Genomic DNA, 19,784 nt, shown 5'->3' with positions numbered 1-19,784 from the left:
CTCTGAGATGAAGGCCACATATTCAGGGTGCAGGAAAAATACACAGATTATATGTGATTCATCATCTTGAGTGCTGTGGATAGTAGGCAAATCAGGTTCACATGACCCAACCAGGCAATGTGAGAAAATAAAAGATGCAGAAAACAGTAGTGGTAATAGATGTGGCAAACCCAAGTGACAGAATCATTCAAAGGAAGGAATGTAAGCAATATAAAGAAATACTAGTGAGTGAAAAAGGAAACAGACAAATATGAAAGGTTAACACCAAGGCTGTCCCAGTGATGGGGTTGGCTGTCACCCCTAAGATGGAGGAGTTTGAGTGGCTCAAACAGATCCCAGGAATGACAACAATGACCTGAGTCCAGAAGAGGGCAATCTGAGAAAAGTCAAAATGCTGCACTGCAGCTCAGTCTCCCAGGTCTCTGGTAGAAGTGTGAGGAAACGTGTATGACTCAACCACCAGAAGGGTAAGACGGGGATTTATATAAATACATTTAATATTCTGTTCTGATCAGTACACTACGCTCTCTCATTAAGCCTATTTAAACTGAGAAAAAGGCAGGGTTGCTTGGCACCTAATGGGTCATCCAATGAGTCATGCTGAGCCCTATGAATTAGTGTGCTGAGTGTGTTCATTTAGAATCTCCAGTGTCATTGCCATGGTACCAGTAACCACATAAAAAAAAAAATCTATTATCATGCTGGTGGAAGACTGAAGATCAAAATTATTAAAATTAAAATTATGATGAATTCGAGAGTCAAATGAACATTATAAATGTAACACTAACAAAGGTCACTGTTGTTCCTCAAAACCGACTGCACTGCACAAGGGAAAATTACTGAATTCTATAGTGTAAAATAAATGTAAGCAAATAAAATGCAACAGTCATGTTTGACTAAATTTGAATCAAATCTGGATTTTATGTCTTATTCTGTATATATTTATGAATCATAATTTATACTGTTGTGAAGTCACCTGCTTTTCACATTTCATAATCAAATCATTCAAATCATACAAAAGTCTTCTTTTTCTTGCTCCTTTTGGACCTGCTAAATCTGGTTTTAAACTAGGCTGGCAACATATGCCCCTCAGGGATTAGCTCAGTCTCTTTGAACCAGATAGTTGACTAGACATCTCCTAGAAGTCTATGCAAAAATAGGCTCTATTGTGATGTTGTAACACACCACAGAAGAAGTACATAAAGGCAACCATTCAAAATGCACGCATTTAAAGAATTATTATTATGTTTCATCGGGAAAATAAATGCTGGCCTCTTCACACAATTTACTTCAAATCTACAGAAGGTGTCAGGACTCCTGCTTTTTTAATTCTTTATTATCATAAAGGTGTGTTACTGGTCAGAGAACACAGTGGGCTTTAGTATGGACTCTGTCATTTCACATTTGTCTGAAATAAATAAGTCTACTGTCAGTTACTGTGGACGTATATTTCTGAATAACAGTAAGCACTGTTTTATTGACAAAATTACTCCTAAAGTTTAATTTCCTGAATGAAACTGTGTTTTCAATTTTATTTTACAAACAGCTGCCAAAGTGAAGGGGCCAAAAGTTATTCTCAGTCGACAGACTGAACGAGCTGTCTAACTTACCAAGCTAGTTAACTAAATACAGTACTCAGAACGTACTGTACTTTGGCCATTCTGCTTCTCACTCTGACAGTTAAGTATCTTGTTGAAACACCTTCTTTTTGTTGTATGCCTTTTTGGCCCCTCCTTTGTGCTTTTTGATGCTTTCTCCATTTTGCTCTCATTTCTAAACTAATATTTTCATGGTTGTGATGGCGGTTTATCCTGGGGGAGGCAGTGTTTCTTTGACTGGCCGATGGACATGCACTGAGGGTGCTGTGACCCAGTACACACTTTAATATAAGAATACTTAAATAGGGTTCTATTTTTATCTCTCAACAGTCCATACAAAAAGCGGGAATTGCATACATACATACATACATACACACATACATACATACATACATACACACACACACACACACACACACACACACACACACACACACACACACACACACACACACACACACACACGCATGCACACACACACACACACACACACACACACACACAGCCTAAGTAACAGATTGCAGTCCTATGCATGGCAAGTTAAGCATGAAAAATATATATGGATCCTGAAGCTTAAGCCTACTGTGCTGTTTGGTTTATGAACACTGATCACTGTTCAGTAGGGATTCTAACCTGCTCCTTTCATACCCATGTCAAATACTGATATTTATTCATGCAGATTTGGCATACAATAAATATATAAGGTATATTTTGCTAAATTCTTTAGAATGCCTTTAAATTAAACAAGACATTACTGACACAGCAACATGGTAACATTTCACATACTCCATAAAGGCAGCAAATCTTAAATACAGCTAGCCATTTCGATTTTTTACTAGCATTGATTCACCTCATGCCATTTTCACTGCACCAATACAATACAGTCCAGATGATCTATGCTTACACATTTTCTATAAGATACATCCTACCCCTACAACCCCAATGGGCCTTTATAAATTATTTATCTCTATGACCAGACAGGGATTCTGGGTGAAATCGATTGTGAGCTCTTTGTGAGTGCTACGCCTGGCTTTTTATTGCTCCATCTATCCTGTTGCAGCCAATTATCAGTGTAAACAGAGGCCTTATTGGACAAAAACTGGGAGTTGTACAGTTATACACTATGTGTGTGGCAACCACATCTATTTAGTCAACATCTGTGCAGCTGAACAAAGACAATAAATCATGTGTTACAGGCCATTCCTGGTACAAAACGTCTTGCTGGCTGGTGACAGGACATTAAGGATGCCTCGTAGCCTAGATCTGCTGTTTATTTTTAGGGTCTGTGATGACTCGCTCAGATCCAGTGATTTATGATGGCACAGCAAGTTCTCTATCTCCTCATATCTGACTAAGCTATAACACTGAGCAATAGGATGATTCTTTATGCTATGAGTGTTCGTGAGGTCATTAATGCTTCCATGATGTCTGAGGGTAATCACCGCAAGGCACGTGACAAAGTAACTACACTATAAAAAGCAACATTTTTTAACAGCATTCACCTCTATAAACTACCACCAATACATCAGTGCCAGGTACACGTGTGCGCGCTGTTAGCTAAGGAATAAGTGCCAGCTGTTAGGTCCACGTGATTCAAAATCACATGAGATAACCCATAAGGTTTATGCAGGTACAGTACAGAGCACAGAGGGCACAGCCTTTTGTTTTTGAAAAAAGCTGTATTTCTGATCATTTGCTCCGGTATGCATCACAGGCCTTAAACTGCAGAATAATATAGTAAAGAATCATTTAAATAAGAGCTGAGTTGTGCAAGGCGTGAGAAGCCCCCCTGGGGACTTGCCAGCAAAATTCCAGCAGAAAATTCTTCAAAGCTTTCACAACACTCCAGGGGAAGCTCAAACACACTGAACCTCAGCTGTTGAGAGAGTGAGAGAGAATAAGACTGAGAATGCTATGAGAGATGTGAGTTGCATGCATTCTAAGACAAATGTTCTATTTATCAAGGTCAAACCTGAAATGTAACATTTTGTACATTCCCTCAAAAACAATCATGAGCTCTAGAAGAAGGTTTGCTAAAGGTCTGCAACAGCCTGATCTTCTCATTAGTCTCTGGGTTATTTTCATTCTTTCAGGTACATCATATGTACTTTATATACAGATATTATATATATATTTATATATATATATATATATTTAATCAGCTGGAATTGTGATGAGCTCAGACAAAAAGATGCACACAAAAGTGCTGCACCTCAATAATGAGAACACAGAGCGCATGTGGTTATGGGGACAATAAACTGTGGCAAACGATACACTCTCGTTCCCTTGAGTTCAATTAACATTGCCAGCAGGTGCACAAAATTGCAAAGTTTCTGTTATTATCAGTGAAGCTAATTAAAAGACGAGTCCCACAGCAGGAGGATGGGATTGTCCACTGTGCAGCATGCATGACCCTGTTGCATCAGAGACTGATGGGGCTATCGTGGCCTTCGTGACCTTCGTGACCTTCATTACTGACCCGACGTTATGACAACAATGTTACACCTACACAATGCACCTTTCAGTAGCTGGATTAGTAGTAAGGAGTAGTAAGCAATGTGTTTTATTATGAGAGAGTAGGAGGAGAGTTCATTGACCTCGTACAGAGAGTGCGACAGGACTGAAAGGTCTCACTGACCTTGTGGTTTTATATATATATAAGGTAAATATCTAAAAAATTGTATTGTTTAACTTTGTTGTTTTTGTGGCTACCCAATGTCCCCCTAAGAAATCATGATTTAAGTAATATGCAGGTCAACAAAAGGCAATGGCAGAATTACATTTTTCTGTGATTTTTGTCAACAAATTGTAAATCCTCTGCTATGGTAATTATCCTGTTTATATTAAAGGATGTTAAAGGATAACATGTTAATTATCTCTGTTCATTGAGATATCTAGATACAATACAATTATCGAAGGCTTTCCTCCATTTAACTCCAATTTGCAAATAATGACAAATGTTGACAAATCCAGCAGTTAGGATGTACTGGATGACAAAATAATTTTACAATATATAATAAAGCCTGTTTAATCTTATTTGAGCAAAATCTTTACACACAGAGGGCTTTGTGTGTGTGTGTGTGTGTGTGTGTGTGTGTGTGTGTGTGTGTGTGTGTGTGTGTGTGTATGGTGGGTAGGGGGCTAAAAAGATTGAGCCATCACATTACATTTATGTTACCAGTATTATTATGTACCAATACTGCTGCTCCCACAGGGAAGCTGAAGTACATTATCAAAACATGGCTATGCAGGGATGCGTGTTGATTGGCACTGTCTGACATTCAGAGGCTATGAGGCTACAGGCTATGTGTCCTAATGCTGAGCAGGAAGCAGGGAGTCTTCTTTATTTTTTGTCACATGTGCTGTGTCCATGAAGACATCCTTTCAAAAGTCTAGTTTGTGAAGTAATCCCACAACAAGCATATACCACTAAAGTCAAAACAATGCATTTACACTGGAATACAGACAAATCCCAAATGCTTCTAAAGTTATTGAAATGATCAACTGTTTGATTTTCTGTCATAAAAAAATTCTAGACTATACATTAAGCACACAACTTCAATTTACAGTTAAGGTAAAACGTCTTGTTTCAGCAGCATTTCGGCTATTACGTGCATTAGCGCACATTTTAACGTAGTGCACGAACACGTTTTATCATTTTATCTTTCCCCAGAAAGGTTAAAAATAACAATTTATCCCTTAAACCAAAAAGCTCTCAAATATTTATGCTCAGTTTAGAGATTAAAGGCTATTCTTGCTTGACGGTGTAATCCATATCATGTAGGATTGAGTCAGAAGTGGATTGGTAGACGTACGGATCGGAACAATGGGATGTTGCTTGGGAGAAACAGGATAGCACACTGTCAGTATCCTAATCCGTATAGCTGTAATAAACTAATTGTAACCACGTGGTTGGTTGGTATATATCCATTCACGGCAGTGTTATTACGTTTTAAATTGATAGTTTGAAATGGACAGCAAAGACGATAAGATACGACAACAATAACCGGCGGAATTCAATACTGACGAACTTCAAAGCGTATATGCGGCTCTAAACATGCTTCTGGCACAACTGTGCGGCATCATGTCAAAAGCATATATTTCACTTACTGAGTATACGATGCCGTTGTCAGAATGCTTTGTAGCCTCCTCTCCGACTCAGGAGAAACACTGGCTAGCCACAGAGAGAACTCCTTTATACTGAGACCATCTTCGTCGATTCTCTGTCGCTCTGACACTAAAATCCAACGCGAGCACAACTACCCCGCGGCAGTGACATCACACATGCATGGTCGCTGGAAACTGGAACGCGCAGCGGACTGAGCGCTGGGGTCTACTGTACCATCTTCGATTTGGTAGGGACTCGAATTGAAATGTATCAAGAGCAGTTACTCGGAGAAGGAGTAAGAGTAAAACAAGATGGCACTTCATTCATTCATTCATTCATTCATTCATTCATTCATTCATTCATTCATTCATTCATTCATTCATATATTTGATTGTTGGTTGGTCGGTTTGGGAACAGCATTTAAAAGGTATTATTTTAGCAGGTGGTGATGTACAAGGTGGCTTTACTCTATAGTGTTCCCTAGGTCAAAGAGGCAGTGAGAAACATGGCTTGTGTCCAAAGCTAATACACTACATTTGCCCTGCTGCCTTGCTCTAGGACATCTTATTTGGTAACAGAACATTTCTTCTAGTGGTCCCAGAGAATATTCAACTTTAAGGTAAAACTGTGAGTGTTAAAATGTGGCAATGTGACAGCTGAGAAGAAGCAGCCCTGGAGTCAAGGGCATTGCAGCAAGCAGGTAAGTTTACATAGATTTGCCTAGATAATAGCACTGAATGTCAGGTGTTTTGCCTATTCCAGTCGTGAGCACATGCAGGACTGTGTGTGTATGTGTGTGTGTGTGTGTGTGTGTGTGTGTGTGTGTGTGTGTGTTTAACAGCTTTGCATAATCCTACCTTTGTTTTGATTCCTTGCTGTAGATTTTTCTACTTAATGCATTCAGAAAGTAAACCACATCCTCTGAGTATAACAATGTCTGGGTTTTGGTAATACCGTCAACTAAATGCAGGAGCACAACATTCCTTTAGTCGCTCAATAGACTCACTTTCATAACAGCAGAAAATTAGACTACTTACTCGCTTAATGCTTTTGGGCTTAATGCTGTCAAATGTGCCTATTTTTAATACTACCAGAATCTACAGGGCCATCTAAGGAGCTCATTTAATTAGCACTATTTCTATTCAACCATTTGCTTATCCTTTTGTCAATTTTATTTTATTTTAAGGGAATTTATTAGAATAATTACTTATGTCTCTAATGTGATAATTATTTGATAATTATTTAATCATAAGAGAATTATACTGCTTTATATATTTAATATCCAACCATAAAATTATGATTATCTAGCTTCAAGCAATGCCTCTTCTTTAAACAATACTATTGAAGATGTTGTTGAAAACCATAATGGACTTTAAAGGAGATCTGCTTGCACATGTTTTGTGCATTGGTTTAACTGAATACAATAGACACAACTAGAGATCAGTTAAGCCTGACCAGATCATTAATGCTGTTACCTCAAAATTTCATTCTGATATCATGATAACAAAGAGGTGGGTACGAAGGCAGTGCCACTGTTCAGTGGGCTGGAAAAATGGAATGCTGGAGCAAGACAGGAGGATGGAGGCTTGACATACCCACACGTCAATGCCACTCAGTCATACAGCAGTTAGACCTGCCTTGATCATCTTTCATTTCTATGACTCAAACCATAACACTATTATAAGTATGTAAAGCCATGTCAAATACTGATAATCATGCAATAATGTGCAATGTCCATTTAGAGATAAAATCTCTTAGAGGATTGTTGATGAACTCTGGGAAATTATCCAAAAATGCACTTGTGTGCGTAACCTTTTGAGATTGACCATAATTATTTCCTCTTAGGACAGACGTTTCTTCAGTGTTTTTTCTTCTTCTCTTGCTTATGGGATGCTATACCATTTGGACAACATCCTCTCTCTTAGTAATGCAGTGGTGTGAGGTAACAAAAAAACAGCCCTCTTAGATTGCTGTGTTCTGCAAGGTAGCGGATAACGGATTGGATCTGGACTGCAGGGCAGTGTTCACCTTCCTCTTCTAAGGAAAAAAAAAGCAGTACTATCGGTATTCATTGCCACACTTTGTGGTTTCCTTGGAGAGGTGAGCACTATATCAACCTCTACATTTCAAGGTTGCCTTTAGGAGCTTTTATATCATGGATGGACCTGTACAAGCAAGCGATATTATGCAGAATATAACATGCTAACAATTTTTAATACATATGTGACACCTAAAAGCAACAATACAGTAGCACAATATACCGGACTACATAAGTACAAATCCACAATAGTGTGAGAGGATTGCAGAAAGAGGGAGAAAAAAAATCACGATAAATATAGAAGGTATTAGATAGATGGGACAGCGGCTGTCACAGACATACCAGACAGAGCACTCTGAATTGTCAGGACAACATCATGCACGTTTAGTGGCTGGGTTATTTGTCATGTAAGGAAGAGGCAAAATAGTTTGAAGATAGCTGTGCAGTTTTAAATTAGGTCTGACCATTGTCTGCAAACTATAAAAACTATACACTGTTAATCAAAAATAGACTGTGGAGGGACAGCAGTAGCAGCATCAGAATGGGGTTAAGTGTCCTAAATGTCCTAATTTAAAGTGCAGGTGCAATAATGCGCAAGTAAGGTGCTTGCTCATTTAAGATGGGTAATAGAATGAGTGGTGATGATCTTGGTGATGATGGAAAGAAGCATAGTCCAGTTCTTTTGGTAGGTATTGTTGATGGCGGGTAGAGATGATGATCTCGACTGTATGGTTTTGTGTTGCAATTCCTGTACAAAAATTTAAGATTTAAGATCAGGACACTCTCTATTGTCCCTTTGTAAAAGGTGGGGAGGATGGATAGAGGCATTTTTCTAAATTATTGTGTCAGGACCAGTCTACAAGTTGCTCAACCTCATCCCTGTATGCTGACTCATCAATGTTGCTGATAAGGCCCACTACTGTGATTTGTACTTGTGCATGAGTCATCAATGAACACAGCAAGGACTAATCACACAGGATTGTTTTGTCAGTCCTGACAGGCTGAGGTCTCAAAGTCAGGAAGTCCAGTGTGGAAGGAAATGGGGAGATTTCTCTTTATGTTTTTCATGATTAAACTAGATGCACTTCATAATGATTGGTGTTTATGAATAATAGGCTGATAGTCACTGGGGCATGACATAGATAACTTCTTTGGCACAGGGATCATAGCAGTCATTTTGAAGCTTTCAGGAACCCCAGTGTTGCAGGGGTTAACTATACTGAGTTTTCCTGACACCTTCTGCATTCAGACAACATATTTGGTCTGTGGGAGGTGGGGTGGTCTACCTTGCAGGCTTGTTGCTCTACACTTCAGATCATGCAGCGATGGTATTGAGTGGGTTTGAGAGTGAGCAATCTCCATCAGATGCATGTGACAACACTTTGGAGTCAGTGGTGGGCTGAATGCCCCGCCACATACGCCATGTATCTTTGTTGTCAAGAAAACATTGGTGGATTCTTTGTGCATAGTTACGTTTTGCCTCTTTGATAGCCTGGGACAAGTTCATGCTGTGATACGGACTCCCTTGTGATGTGATCCTTGGTATGAGAGGTGCTATTCTGTATTGCCCAAAGGAACATAGGTTTCCCTTTTGAGATCGGTCCTCCAAAGGTTTTAATCAGCCCCATGACTCCACCTCTGACAGCGCCTTCCATGTTCCAGCTCACCAGCTTACTATTCAGCCACTTTTGGGTCCCTGTCTAACATACCTGCAGTGTGTTACAGCCCATTTAAAAGGACTTCACTGATGCTATATAACTGGATTCTCAGCAGGTGTCCCCAGTGTTGACGCCTCTGGTTATTGTTCTTTGCTTTGTTATTCTGATTCTCTGGTTTTTGATCCCTACATTTTTTCCTTATCCTGCATTTCCCTGTAAGCCATCTTAGATCTGTTGTTCTGTTTACCAGCTGTTTGCATTTGCCTTTATAATCCTGTTCACTGTGATCTTACCTTGGACTTTGTCGACCTTGATCTGTTCAATAAACCTCCCTGCTTTTGTATCTTGCCTCCATCCATTTTGTGACAGTTTCTTCTTTAGGCCTGATAGAGTTTATCGTTGCCACTGTTGCCATTGGTTTCCTCATTAGGGATCTAGACCTGGTTCTTGTAAAACTTCTTTTAGACAATGTCTGTTGAAAAAAGCAATAGATACATCAAATTGAATTGAATTAATCTGAAGGGAACCTTCCTCCTAGTCACACAGGCCACAAATCTCTGCCATCATTCAAGACTTCTGGTTAGTGATGATTTTAGAGGAAGTCACATCATCTATCAATTGTTGATGTAAGCAGTTAGTTACAGAAACTGTGTAGTATGCTAAATCAGTACAACCCTTATATGTAGCAGGCTTTCTAAACCTGGTTTGATGGGAAAGTGTAGAGAACAGGTAAATGACCTGGCAAGAGCTGTGAGCAATTGATGTGATTTGCATTAAGTTTTTGCTTGGAGCATCTTACGAGGTTCTTGCAACTCCATGAAAGCTTGGACAATAGGTAGGTTAAGACCTTAAGTGTAAATCATGTGCGGGGGTTGGCACACTGAAGCATATTTTATCAGCATGTAAGGATAATTTGTTGCAGGGTCAATATACGTGGAGACACAGTCAAATAATTATCAAATTAGTGTGTTTATTTGATAGTAAGTGCCTAGAGGTTGACATGCTGCCTAGCGGTATTAGTAATGAAGAGATTAAGATTTTGTGAGAGGGCGATGTGTTAGAGAGTGAGTGAAGGCTATAATTATTGGTAGATGGGGTGAAGTGCAAGACTGGAAATTACTAGTAGACCAAAGTGTATCGCGTTAACCATGCTGTGGCCGGACATGGTTTTGTACTCTGAAAGTTAAATGGATAGTTTATTTTTAGAATTATCAATTCAATTTGAAGATGCAGTGGATGAAGCTTCTAAAAGAGCTGAAGTACACATACTTGGTGGCTGAGGCGAGAGAATGCGGGTGGCAAGCTGGTAGAGAGAGGTGTTAGGGAATTTGTAGCCAAATCATTTTGCCACATCATTGCTTGTGCATTGCTTGTGCAACATTGCTTGTGCACTTAGCCGGTAGTTGTGGATAAGGAGAGCACAGACTAGTTGGGGTAATTCACCATAAAGTGGAAAGGCTGAGGTTGTTGTGTCATTGTGTAATATGGTAGATCCTAATGGAACTGGTGACAATGAGCATGCATTAAGAATGCTTTAGACACTGTGGAGGCCAGAATAAATCTGTGATGCTGTAGAATGCATGCTAATTTAATAGTTAAAATCCATGTGGAACTGACAGCACTGAGTACACATTAACCATGGCAGAGGGACTGGATATGGCCTTAGTCCCTGCGAAGGTCAACATGGATTTTACGGGTTGTGTGTGCTAGTGGCTTAGTGTGTAAAGCCCATATGGAACTGGTGGCGCTGAGCATGCGTGAACATCAGTGGGGCTGGGTACAACCTTAGTCACCAGGCCAGTTTGTGTTTGCGTTTAAAGAGGTGCAGCTTGGTTTAAAAGTGAGCTTAGAGGGGGGTAGTGCAGAAACGTCAGACCTCGCTGTTGAGCCTTCTGGAGGTGTTGTGGGCTTAATTCAATTAAACACCAAAGGAAGGTGCCTACCTGACAACCCCTGAGAAGAACTTGTGATGTGCTGGAATGAAGATAGTAAGCAGGGCCTTCTGTGAAGCTCTAATGGATTGCCAGACTGCCACTTTATTTTTTCTAGTAAAAAATGTTTTTGCCAATTGCAGTACCTCTATTAGGTCCATTTCATTAAAATGATCCAGGAGTCTAGGGTCATAGCTAGGAAGTGAAACCTCTTCATATAAAATGGGAGGTGCAATATTTGCTCTAATGTCAAAGATCTTAACAAAAAATTTCTAAAACTTTTCAGATGTAATGTTATGAGTTGGAGAGTTTGCCTTGGTCTATTTACAAGGGAGTCAATGCTGTGAAACCAAAACATTTGATTATACTTATTCTCTGTAATAAATGATTACAATAGGCAGCCCTTAAATCCCTAATTCTCTTATTTAACAAAACCAGAGAGAGAGAGTAAGCAGTGGCTTATGTGAAGCACTAATAGATTGGCATAGGATATTTTTTACATCTCATCGTGTTTATATGTACAATTATTTGTGTGCTCAAAGTAATCCCAAAGCATTGACATGGTCCCCTCAAACCAGGTCCCCACCTGTTTCAGAACTGATATAGCGTGTTTGAGCTGTGGTCACTTTGCTGAAATTAGCGTAACAGAATTATGGTCCAGTCAGCAGAGGTAAAGGGCACGGTGCTGCTTTGTATGCGCTATGGCTGCTGGTGTAAATAAGGTAAAGTGTTATTTACTCCACACATTGCAAAATCAATGTACTGGTAGACTGTAGGAAGCACTGATTTTACATTTATATAGGAAGTCTCCAATGACAATGAAAAAACATCTGTATGCACAGTATGTAAACTGCAAGTACAAGTAACAAAGCACCATATGTTTCGAACCTGAAGTGGCAGCTGTGTGCTACTGCCATCTTGCATATTCCTGAAGCCTCAGATGCAAGCAAAAATAACGATACACGCTGTATTGGAACCAGGGAGACACCTTATTTTTCATCTGCTCGTCCTCTCTGGTTTGATATGTGGTAAAACAGAGGGATTACACAACGGCAAATGTAATGCTGAACGCGGGTATTTTTTTTTTTCTTGCTTGCACAAGCTTTGCGTATCATTTAATTTTTAAGCGCACTCACACCGTCTACACTTCTGCATCTTAATTAACATACTTACTGAGGTCTAATGCACCAGAAGAAAATATGTGTTAAAACATATGTAGAAATGAAATGCCTTACATTTTTGGAAATAAAAAAAACATATATAATTTTGGTTCTATTTGTTGGTTCTTTTAAACTCAAATGTTATCATAAATACGTCATGTACAGCGAGACATATTTAGCAACACTTTTAAAAGTAAGCCAGTGTGATACATTTCTGATTTGAAACCCATTTCTGTTACAGCGTTCATGAAGTAGTTTTGTGAAGTATTTATATGAATTAATGTTCAACTTTATATAAAGTACTTTTTCTGTTAGTGTCTTGGCCAAACATATTTCCACTGAAATATTTTATTTGTAGAAATCATATTTCTATAGTTTTATATTCTTTTCATTTACATATCAACAAATTCATCTTTTCTAATAGTTGTCCAATCTAGAACATTTATATTCTTACTTCAGGAGTTAGTGCAATAAACAGAAAGGGTGACGTGATTTGTACTAGTATTTTGAAATAACTCATATTCTAATGCGTTTGGCTTCTCGAACAGCGCACCGCTTTGTAAACATTCTCAGAACACTGCATCCATCTTCCGATTTTTTCAGACACAGGTTTGATCCCGCAGCGCAAAGATGGGGGCCGTTCTTGGACTTTGTTCTATGGCGAGCTGGGTACGTTTACGTTTTTGTATGTGGTATAATTGAGGTCCATGAAATAGGGAAGAATAAACAAAACAGCCGTATTTCACTGACAAAACAAACGATGGTTAAAATAGTTGGCAAGCTAGCTAACTAACTAGCGTTAGTGTCATGCTAACAGCCGCAGCACGAAATGGTGTCTTGTTTATCGTGTCTCTTGTTTAGAAAGCCTGTGTATAGTTCTAAATCAACAATTCCAATCAAAGAATCCATATTACATTTAAATTACATTATATTTTTTTCAATTTCTAATAAATTGTGCCATATATGTTAATCCTTCTACCCCTTAGTCAGCTTTCTGGGAGGATCCCCTGGCCTAGCTAGCGTTAGCTCGTTCCGTTATTCTCCTAGCAACAGTGTCGTTCGTTAGGGAGCGCTAGCTATCTAACAAACAATTGGTTGGCTAATCTTTTCAGAGGCGACTTTGGTATGACGTAAGCGAGACAACCTAGTCTCGTTTCTTTTTACCTGCTAGCTGACGCTACATTTACCTAACATAAGTTAGCTTTATACGGCTTTTAGGGGTGACAGCTTCGTCCGCTAGCCTGATTTATTGTGAGTGCGCCGCGGGTAGCTGTCTGGCTAAGCCCTCTTAGCTAGGTTAGGTTAGCTAGCTGGCCTGATTCTGAGGTGTTGCGTCACAGCAGGGATCAAAACACAGATTTGATGTCAAGCGGCACAGCCACATAAATAGAGCTAATTGCCACATAAGTAGAGCATTGGCTAACTTTAGCAAAAATTAATTTAGACGAAAACCAGTTATGTATCGCACAAATTAGTCGGATCTGTTGAGCGATTTTTGTTGCTTTAGTCGTAAATTGGCTAGCTAGGTTATAACAGATATAGAATGCAGAATGCACCAAAATCGCTCATTTCATCCGCGATTATTAGCGGTGTAAATCCTGTTAGGATTTTTAAGATATCCCTACGTCCGTGGATGCTTTAGGGAGAACATTCCCTTAAACATTTCGACAGAAATCACCGGGCAAATTGTCGTTCGTTGAGTTATTTGGTCCATGCTGTGGAGTGACTGGCACGTAAGATGTTTATTAAAAGCGACAGCTTTATGTGTTGATTGATTGAATGCGTGGAGGCGGAAGTAGGTATTTGTTTACAATCGTGTAATCGATGCGCGAACACTCACTGTGAAACGAAATCTCGAAATGTCTCCCTCTATAGATCCCCTGCCTTTGCGGCAGTGCTCCTTGTCTGCTGTGCAGATGCTGCCCCAGTGGAAACAACTCAACGGTCACGCGGCTGATCTATGCTTTCTTCTTGCTTCTGGGAGTAGCCATTGCCTGCATCATGTTAATGCCAGGCATGGAAGGGCAGCTGAAAAAGGTACCCAGCAGTACTGACCTTTTCAATCCATACATTCAGTTTATAAATCAATCAATTTGTTTTATTGTACTTTTCTAAGATGAGTGTAACACTCCAAGAGAAAACATACATAGAACACATCCACAGCAAACAAACTACTGTTAATGATCACCCTTGAAAGACATTCAAGTGGGTTTTTGAGCTGTTTTTTTTTTTTGTTTGTTTTTTTAAATAGAGAAAAGTCTAAAGCAAGGGGCAGATTATTCCAAATAGTAGGGGGCTGAGCAGCAATGGCACAGTCAGCCTTCCACTTCAATTTTGTCCTCAGTACTGCCAAGATCCCTTGATTTGAGAACCTCAATCGTCACCCACCAACCTAAGGCACTAATCATTCACAAATATATTCTGGAGCTTCCCCTTACAGTGCCTGATAAATAAGAACCAGTAATTTAAAATGAATCTTATACCTCACTGGTAGCCAGTGAAGTGAGGCCAGTCTTTGGCTAATGTGTTTGCAGTGCCTGGTCACAGTGATATCAGCAGCTGAGTTTTGAATCAGCTGGATCTTACTCAACACCCCTTGACTAAGACAGTTAAAAATTATTAGATGACACAAACACGCGCTTTGTATTATCTTATTATATTTCTCAGTTGGAAAAAAAAACATGATTCAATGAGTTTATAAGCAATGAGAAATTTAGGGTCAAAAATAATGGCCAAATATTTTTAGAGAGGGATTAACTCTTGGTCAGAGTGGACTAAGACCTGCCAGCACATCTCTTGAAAAATCATTGGGACCAATAATCAGGACTTCTTTTCCTCATTTAACTTTAAAAAAGTTACTAGATAACCAGTTTTTATAGCTGTAATTCAGTCTAGTGGATTGGATAATATACTGAAATCATTATGCATCACAGTCATAACTGTCATCTCCTTAAAACTGAAAAGAAAAATGTAAATGTTGAATTAACTCCCCAAGCTGTAAAATAAACAGAATAAAACAGGACTAAGAATAGAACCCTGTGTGACTCCACAAGTAAATTCATGGTGGACCATTAAGAGATCCATTAAAAATTTCCAGCAGAGCGGTCTCTGTTATATGGAGCCGGATTGAAACTTTTCAACTGTATTGTATGCCTCAAGTTTCTGAACAAGTTGGATAGAGAACACTTTCTCCAGGAATTTAGACAATAAACAAAGGTCTAAAATTCTAGTTGAGTCCAGACCAGATTTCTTGAGTAGACTGAACAACTGCCACTTTAAAACAGTGCTACTTTAACAACTGTCACTTTAAATTCATTAGGCCTTTGATAATTTCATTAAAAGGATCTAGGAGGCTAGGGTCAGAGCTTGGAAATGAAACCTCTTTGTAAAAAAAGGGAGGTGCACTATTTGCTCTATTGTCATATATTAACAATCAATTTCTAAAACCTTAAATTTAATGTTATTTGTAGGAGAGTTTGTCTTTGTTCCATTTACAAGTCAATGGTCTGAAGCAAAAACCTTGGATTATATGTATTCTCTGTAATTAAATGAATAAAATAGACAGCACTTACATCCCTAGTTCTCTTATTTAACAAAACCAACACATCCTTCATTGTACATGGAGCTATGTCTGTTTCCAGTTATGTTCCACCTGTGTACATTCTCTTCCAGAACATCACCCATAGGGTAACATTTACTGCAGGTTTTGACAGAAGCAATATCAAGTATGTTTAGGCAGGTCACATCAAACCAGCCAACCAGATCATCATATTAGTAAAATGTGAAAGCTGAACAAGAAGTCCATTAAAAATAGTGTAGTACTTTCCTAGAAAAGGCCCTTATACCCTGGCACGTTATGTTAATCTTTGCTTTGTTAGTGTCAAGGACATTTCTAATCTGTGTTAAGGACCTAAGCATTCCTAGCATTGTTGTTTGTTGTTTCCCTGCAGATTCCAGGCTTTTGTGAAGGAGGAATGGGTTCCTCTATCCCAGGCATTGAAGGTCATGTGAACTGTGACGTGCTTGTGGGCTATAAGGCGGTGTACCGTGTGTGCTTCGGCATGGCCATGTTCTTTCTGCTTTTCTCCCTCCTTATGATCAAGGTCAAGAGCAGCCAGGACCCTCGAGCAACTGTGCATAACGGGTACATAGTGGGGCATGGGGGCATTTGCCTTATAATTATTTTGTATCTATAGGTTGGCTATAAGCGTATGTAGCATGACATAAGTAATTTGTATTAGTGGTTCTTTTCACAAGTTAATTTTGACAAAAAAATGTATGTAAATATTTGTAGAGGTGATTTATATGATTTATTGTGATTTAAATGTTTCTACTTTTCTGAAGGTTTTGGTTTTTCAAGTTTGCTGCTGCCACTGCTATTACAGTTGGAGCATTCTTCATTCCTGAGGGCCCCTTTACAACTGGTAATAATTTGGTCAATTAATATATCACTTGTCAAATGCATTAAATCTAGTCATAACTATGTTGTAGAATGCATACTAAGAGTCTGAGAGCATGCAGATAAGGTAGCCTTCTAGCTCCTGATGTCCCAGGAAAGTAAGCAGGTCTCCTCTTGGATTTTCTCCTCCAGTGTGGTTCTACGTTGGGATGGCCGGCGCTTTCTGCTTCATCCTGATTCAGCTGGTGCTTCTCATTGACTTTGCTCACTCCTGGAATGAGTCCTGGGTGGAGAAGATGGAGGAGGGGAACTTTCGCTGCTGGTATGCAGGTAGGCATGAGACTAGGCTCTATTTGTGCACTGGCAGGAGGGGTTCATATTGCTATTGGTGTCCATCATAGTGGACACCGCAGCGGCATGCTCCTCAGCAAAGATCGCCATTTTGGCTGGTGTGCCCATTGTTTAAAAGCTCAGTGTTTTTAAGAGCACGGGTTTCACGTCGAGCTGTGGGAAGGTCAAGTAGCAGAAGAAAAAGACTCTAGTAGCTGTCGATGGCACTTAAAAAAACAAAGGCATTGCATGTTTATGCTCACAATGACCCATTTCTACTTCCTGTTCTCCATAGCTCTTCTTTCTGCCACGACTGTTAACTACATCCTGTCCTTGGTGTCGCTGGTGATGTTCTACGTTTACTACACCCACTCTGATGGCTGTACAGAGAACAAGGCCTTCATCAGCATCAACATGCTGCTGTGTGTGGGGGCCTCAGTCATGTCCATCTTGCCAAAAATTCAGGTAATGAGTGCAGATGGAAAGCACAATACTTAGTTGTATGATCTAGGTACTTCTGTGCATTGTGCTAGCAGCTAGTGCTGCTGTTTAGCCTTGGAAACAGAATATTTTCTGATACAACACACAAACTGTGGTACGTTATTTGTCACATTTTTAATAGATTTTTTTTTTCTCTTCATCCAGGAGTCTCAGCCCAGATCTGGCCTTCTACAGTCCTCAGTTGTTACCCTCTACACCATGTATCTGACCTGGTCTGCCATGACCAACGAGCCTGGTGGGCCTTCTGCATTATTTCTCTGTAGGAAAACCCCTGCCAGCTTATGTTTAAAAAGAATATGCTGAATAGATGTGACTTTTTTAAATTTACAGACCGCAAATGCAACCCGAGCCTGCTGGGGATTATTGGCCTGAACAGCACCAGCCCAGCTGGCAAAGAGCATGTGGTCCAGTGGTGGGATGCCCAGGGCATTGTGGGATTGATCCTGTTCCTGATGTGTGTTTTGTACTCTAGGTGAGTTTGTTTTTAAATTTCTTCCCCCTATGGAAGGCAGGATCTGCTTTGTCATAATGTGAAGGGCTGTTTTGTTTATTGGCCTTTTTTTTTTTTTTTTTTTTTTCAGCATTCGCAACTCCAGCAACACCCAAGTCAACAAGCTCACCTTGACCAGTGATGAGTCTGCTCTGATCGAGGACGGCCCTGCCCCTGAAAACTTTGATGAAGGAGACGGTACAAACCGTGCCATCGACAATGAGAAGGACGGTGTGACATACAGCTACTCCTTCTTCCACTTTATGCTCTTCTTGGCCTCTCTTTACATCATGATGACATTGACCAACTGGTACAGGTATGTCTCGAATTACTCAGTGCCATATAGTAATGAAAGTGCTCGGATCCGTTTTTGGATCTGTACAAAAAAATTGGAGGAGCATTGGGAGAATATAGATGAGCTGCAATTTGTTTCCTTAACTCTGACTTGTACTCAGCTTTTAAATTTCCTGCTGCCACAGAGTTTAATTAGCCAGCGGCATTCATTTGCGACATTGATCTTCACAGAGGTTCACATCAGCTCTGGTTCGTTTCATCTGTGCTTTTTCTGTCCTTTCAGCCCCGACTCTAACTATGAAGTGATGACCAGCAAATGGCCGTCTGTCTGGGTGAAGATCTCATCCAGCTGGATTTGTGTGTCTCTGTATGTGTGGACCCTGGTGGCTCCTCTGGTCCTCACCAACCGTGACTTCGACTGAGCCAGCTGGAGGAGGGCACCGAGCGTATCTTGCTCGTCTGTATTGTGAATATGCATTTGTATAGGATGGGCAAGTTCTGTCAGAATTGTAAATACCTGAGCATTCCCTATGGTTAGCCCTTCATTTTGTTTGAACTATTGCATGTGGTCTAGCAATATTTGTGTGGTGAAATGTTAAGGTAAAAGAAATGGGCCTGGCTTGGGTCATTAATTCCACCTGATGGGATTATTTGCATATACATCCCACAGAAAGAGGAGAGGGGGGGGAGTACTGTTTTTCCTTAAAAAAAAGTGTATGAAAAGTTATGCGTGAACTTGTCCATTTTGTTGTTTGCGATGTGGTTTGTGGAGATATAGCAACAGTGCACATTATTGAAGCGCCTAAGTCATGAGACTAATTTCCTGTAGCATGTCAGAATTCAGTATTGCTGCTTCAGTATGAAGTTTCACTGCTAACAAAAACATTGGATTTTGCTGTGCTGTTTTATTTATTTTCACTGAAATATGACATTTAGGGTATGAGCTATAAAACCCTATTGCTCATTAGATATGCTGTTTCAGTAACATCATGGAGTTTCCTTTCCTTAGTGTTTAGTATTGCTGCTTATGTTGCCAGTTTTGTGTATGCTTTACAAAGTCAGGCCTTTACTGATGTTTTAGTCCTAACTACTCTTTTGCAACTTGCACAGGTGCGTTTTGTTTGTGTGTGAATTTTTGCACTGATCCTTCTGTGAAAACCATGTAGACGTGTGATCTGTCGGCTGACATTAGTCTAGTTATGGCTGTTAATTTTATTTTGTGCTTAAAACAAAAGCTTTGTAACTTGTCTTAATCATTAAAGGTTTAAAACCCTGTG

At 39.7% G+C, this 19,784-nt stretch overlaps 2 protein-coding genes across 4 annotated transcripts in view; one reads left to right on the top strand and one right to left on the bottom strand.

Moving 5' to 3' along the window:
- pkib (protein kinase (cAMP-dependent, catalytic) inhibitor beta) overlaps positions 1–14,428 on the bottom strand; it is a 26,013-nt gene extending 11,585 nt beyond the window's left edge. The window contains exons 1-2 of one of the 3 annotated variants that reach the window (XM_026998148.3): positions 14,334–14,428; positions 9,696–9,874 (exon numbers count right to left, since the gene is read on the bottom strand). The gene's annotated coding sequence lies outside the window, so the exon portion shown is untranslated. Of the gene's footprint in view, positions 1–5,708; positions 5,983–9,695; positions 9,875–14,333 lie in introns of those variants that run through there. The other 2 variants (XM_026998157.3, XM_026998138.3) reach the window with 2 other exon arrangements.
- serinc1 (serine incorporator 1) lies at positions 13,007–19,784 on the top strand. The gene is made up of 10 exons (XM_026998127.3): positions 13,007–13,162; positions 14,369–14,530; positions 16,444–16,637; positions 16,838–16,917; positions 17,085–17,222; positions 17,518–17,687; positions 17,868–17,958; positions 18,054–18,195; positions 18,305–18,529; positions 18,791–19,784. The coding sequence occupies exons 1-10, from the start codon at positions 13,124–13,126 to the stop codon at positions 18,927–18,929; spliced, it is 1,380 nt and encodes a 459-aa protein (XP_026853928.2). The 5' UTR covers positions 13,007–13,123; the 3' UTR covers positions 18,930–19,784.

Source organism: Electrophorus electricus, chromosome 7 (assembly GCF_041902795.1).
Source record: "Electrophorus electricus isolate QZ-2024a chromosome 7, ASM4190279v1, whole genome shotgun sequence".
Classification (NCBI taxonomy): domain Eukaryota; kingdom Metazoa; phylum Chordata; class Actinopteri; order Gymnotiformes; family Gymnotidae; genus Electrophorus; species Electrophorus electricus.
This window is presented reverse-complemented; position numbering and strand designations above follow the sequence as displayed.

Coding starts and splice junctions, on each gene's coding strand:
- serinc1 (XM_026998127.3), top strand. CDS start 13,124: ATGGGGGCCGTTCTTGGACTTTGTTCTATGGCGAGCTGG. Junction 17,223..17,517: donor CTTTCGCTGCTGGTATGCAG/GTAGGCATGAGA, acceptor TGTTCTCCATAG/CTCTTCTTTCTGCCACGACT. Junction 17,959..18,053: donor TGCCATGACCAACGAGCCTG/GTGGGCCTTCTG, acceptor TTAAATTTACAG/ACCGCAAATGCAACCCGAGC.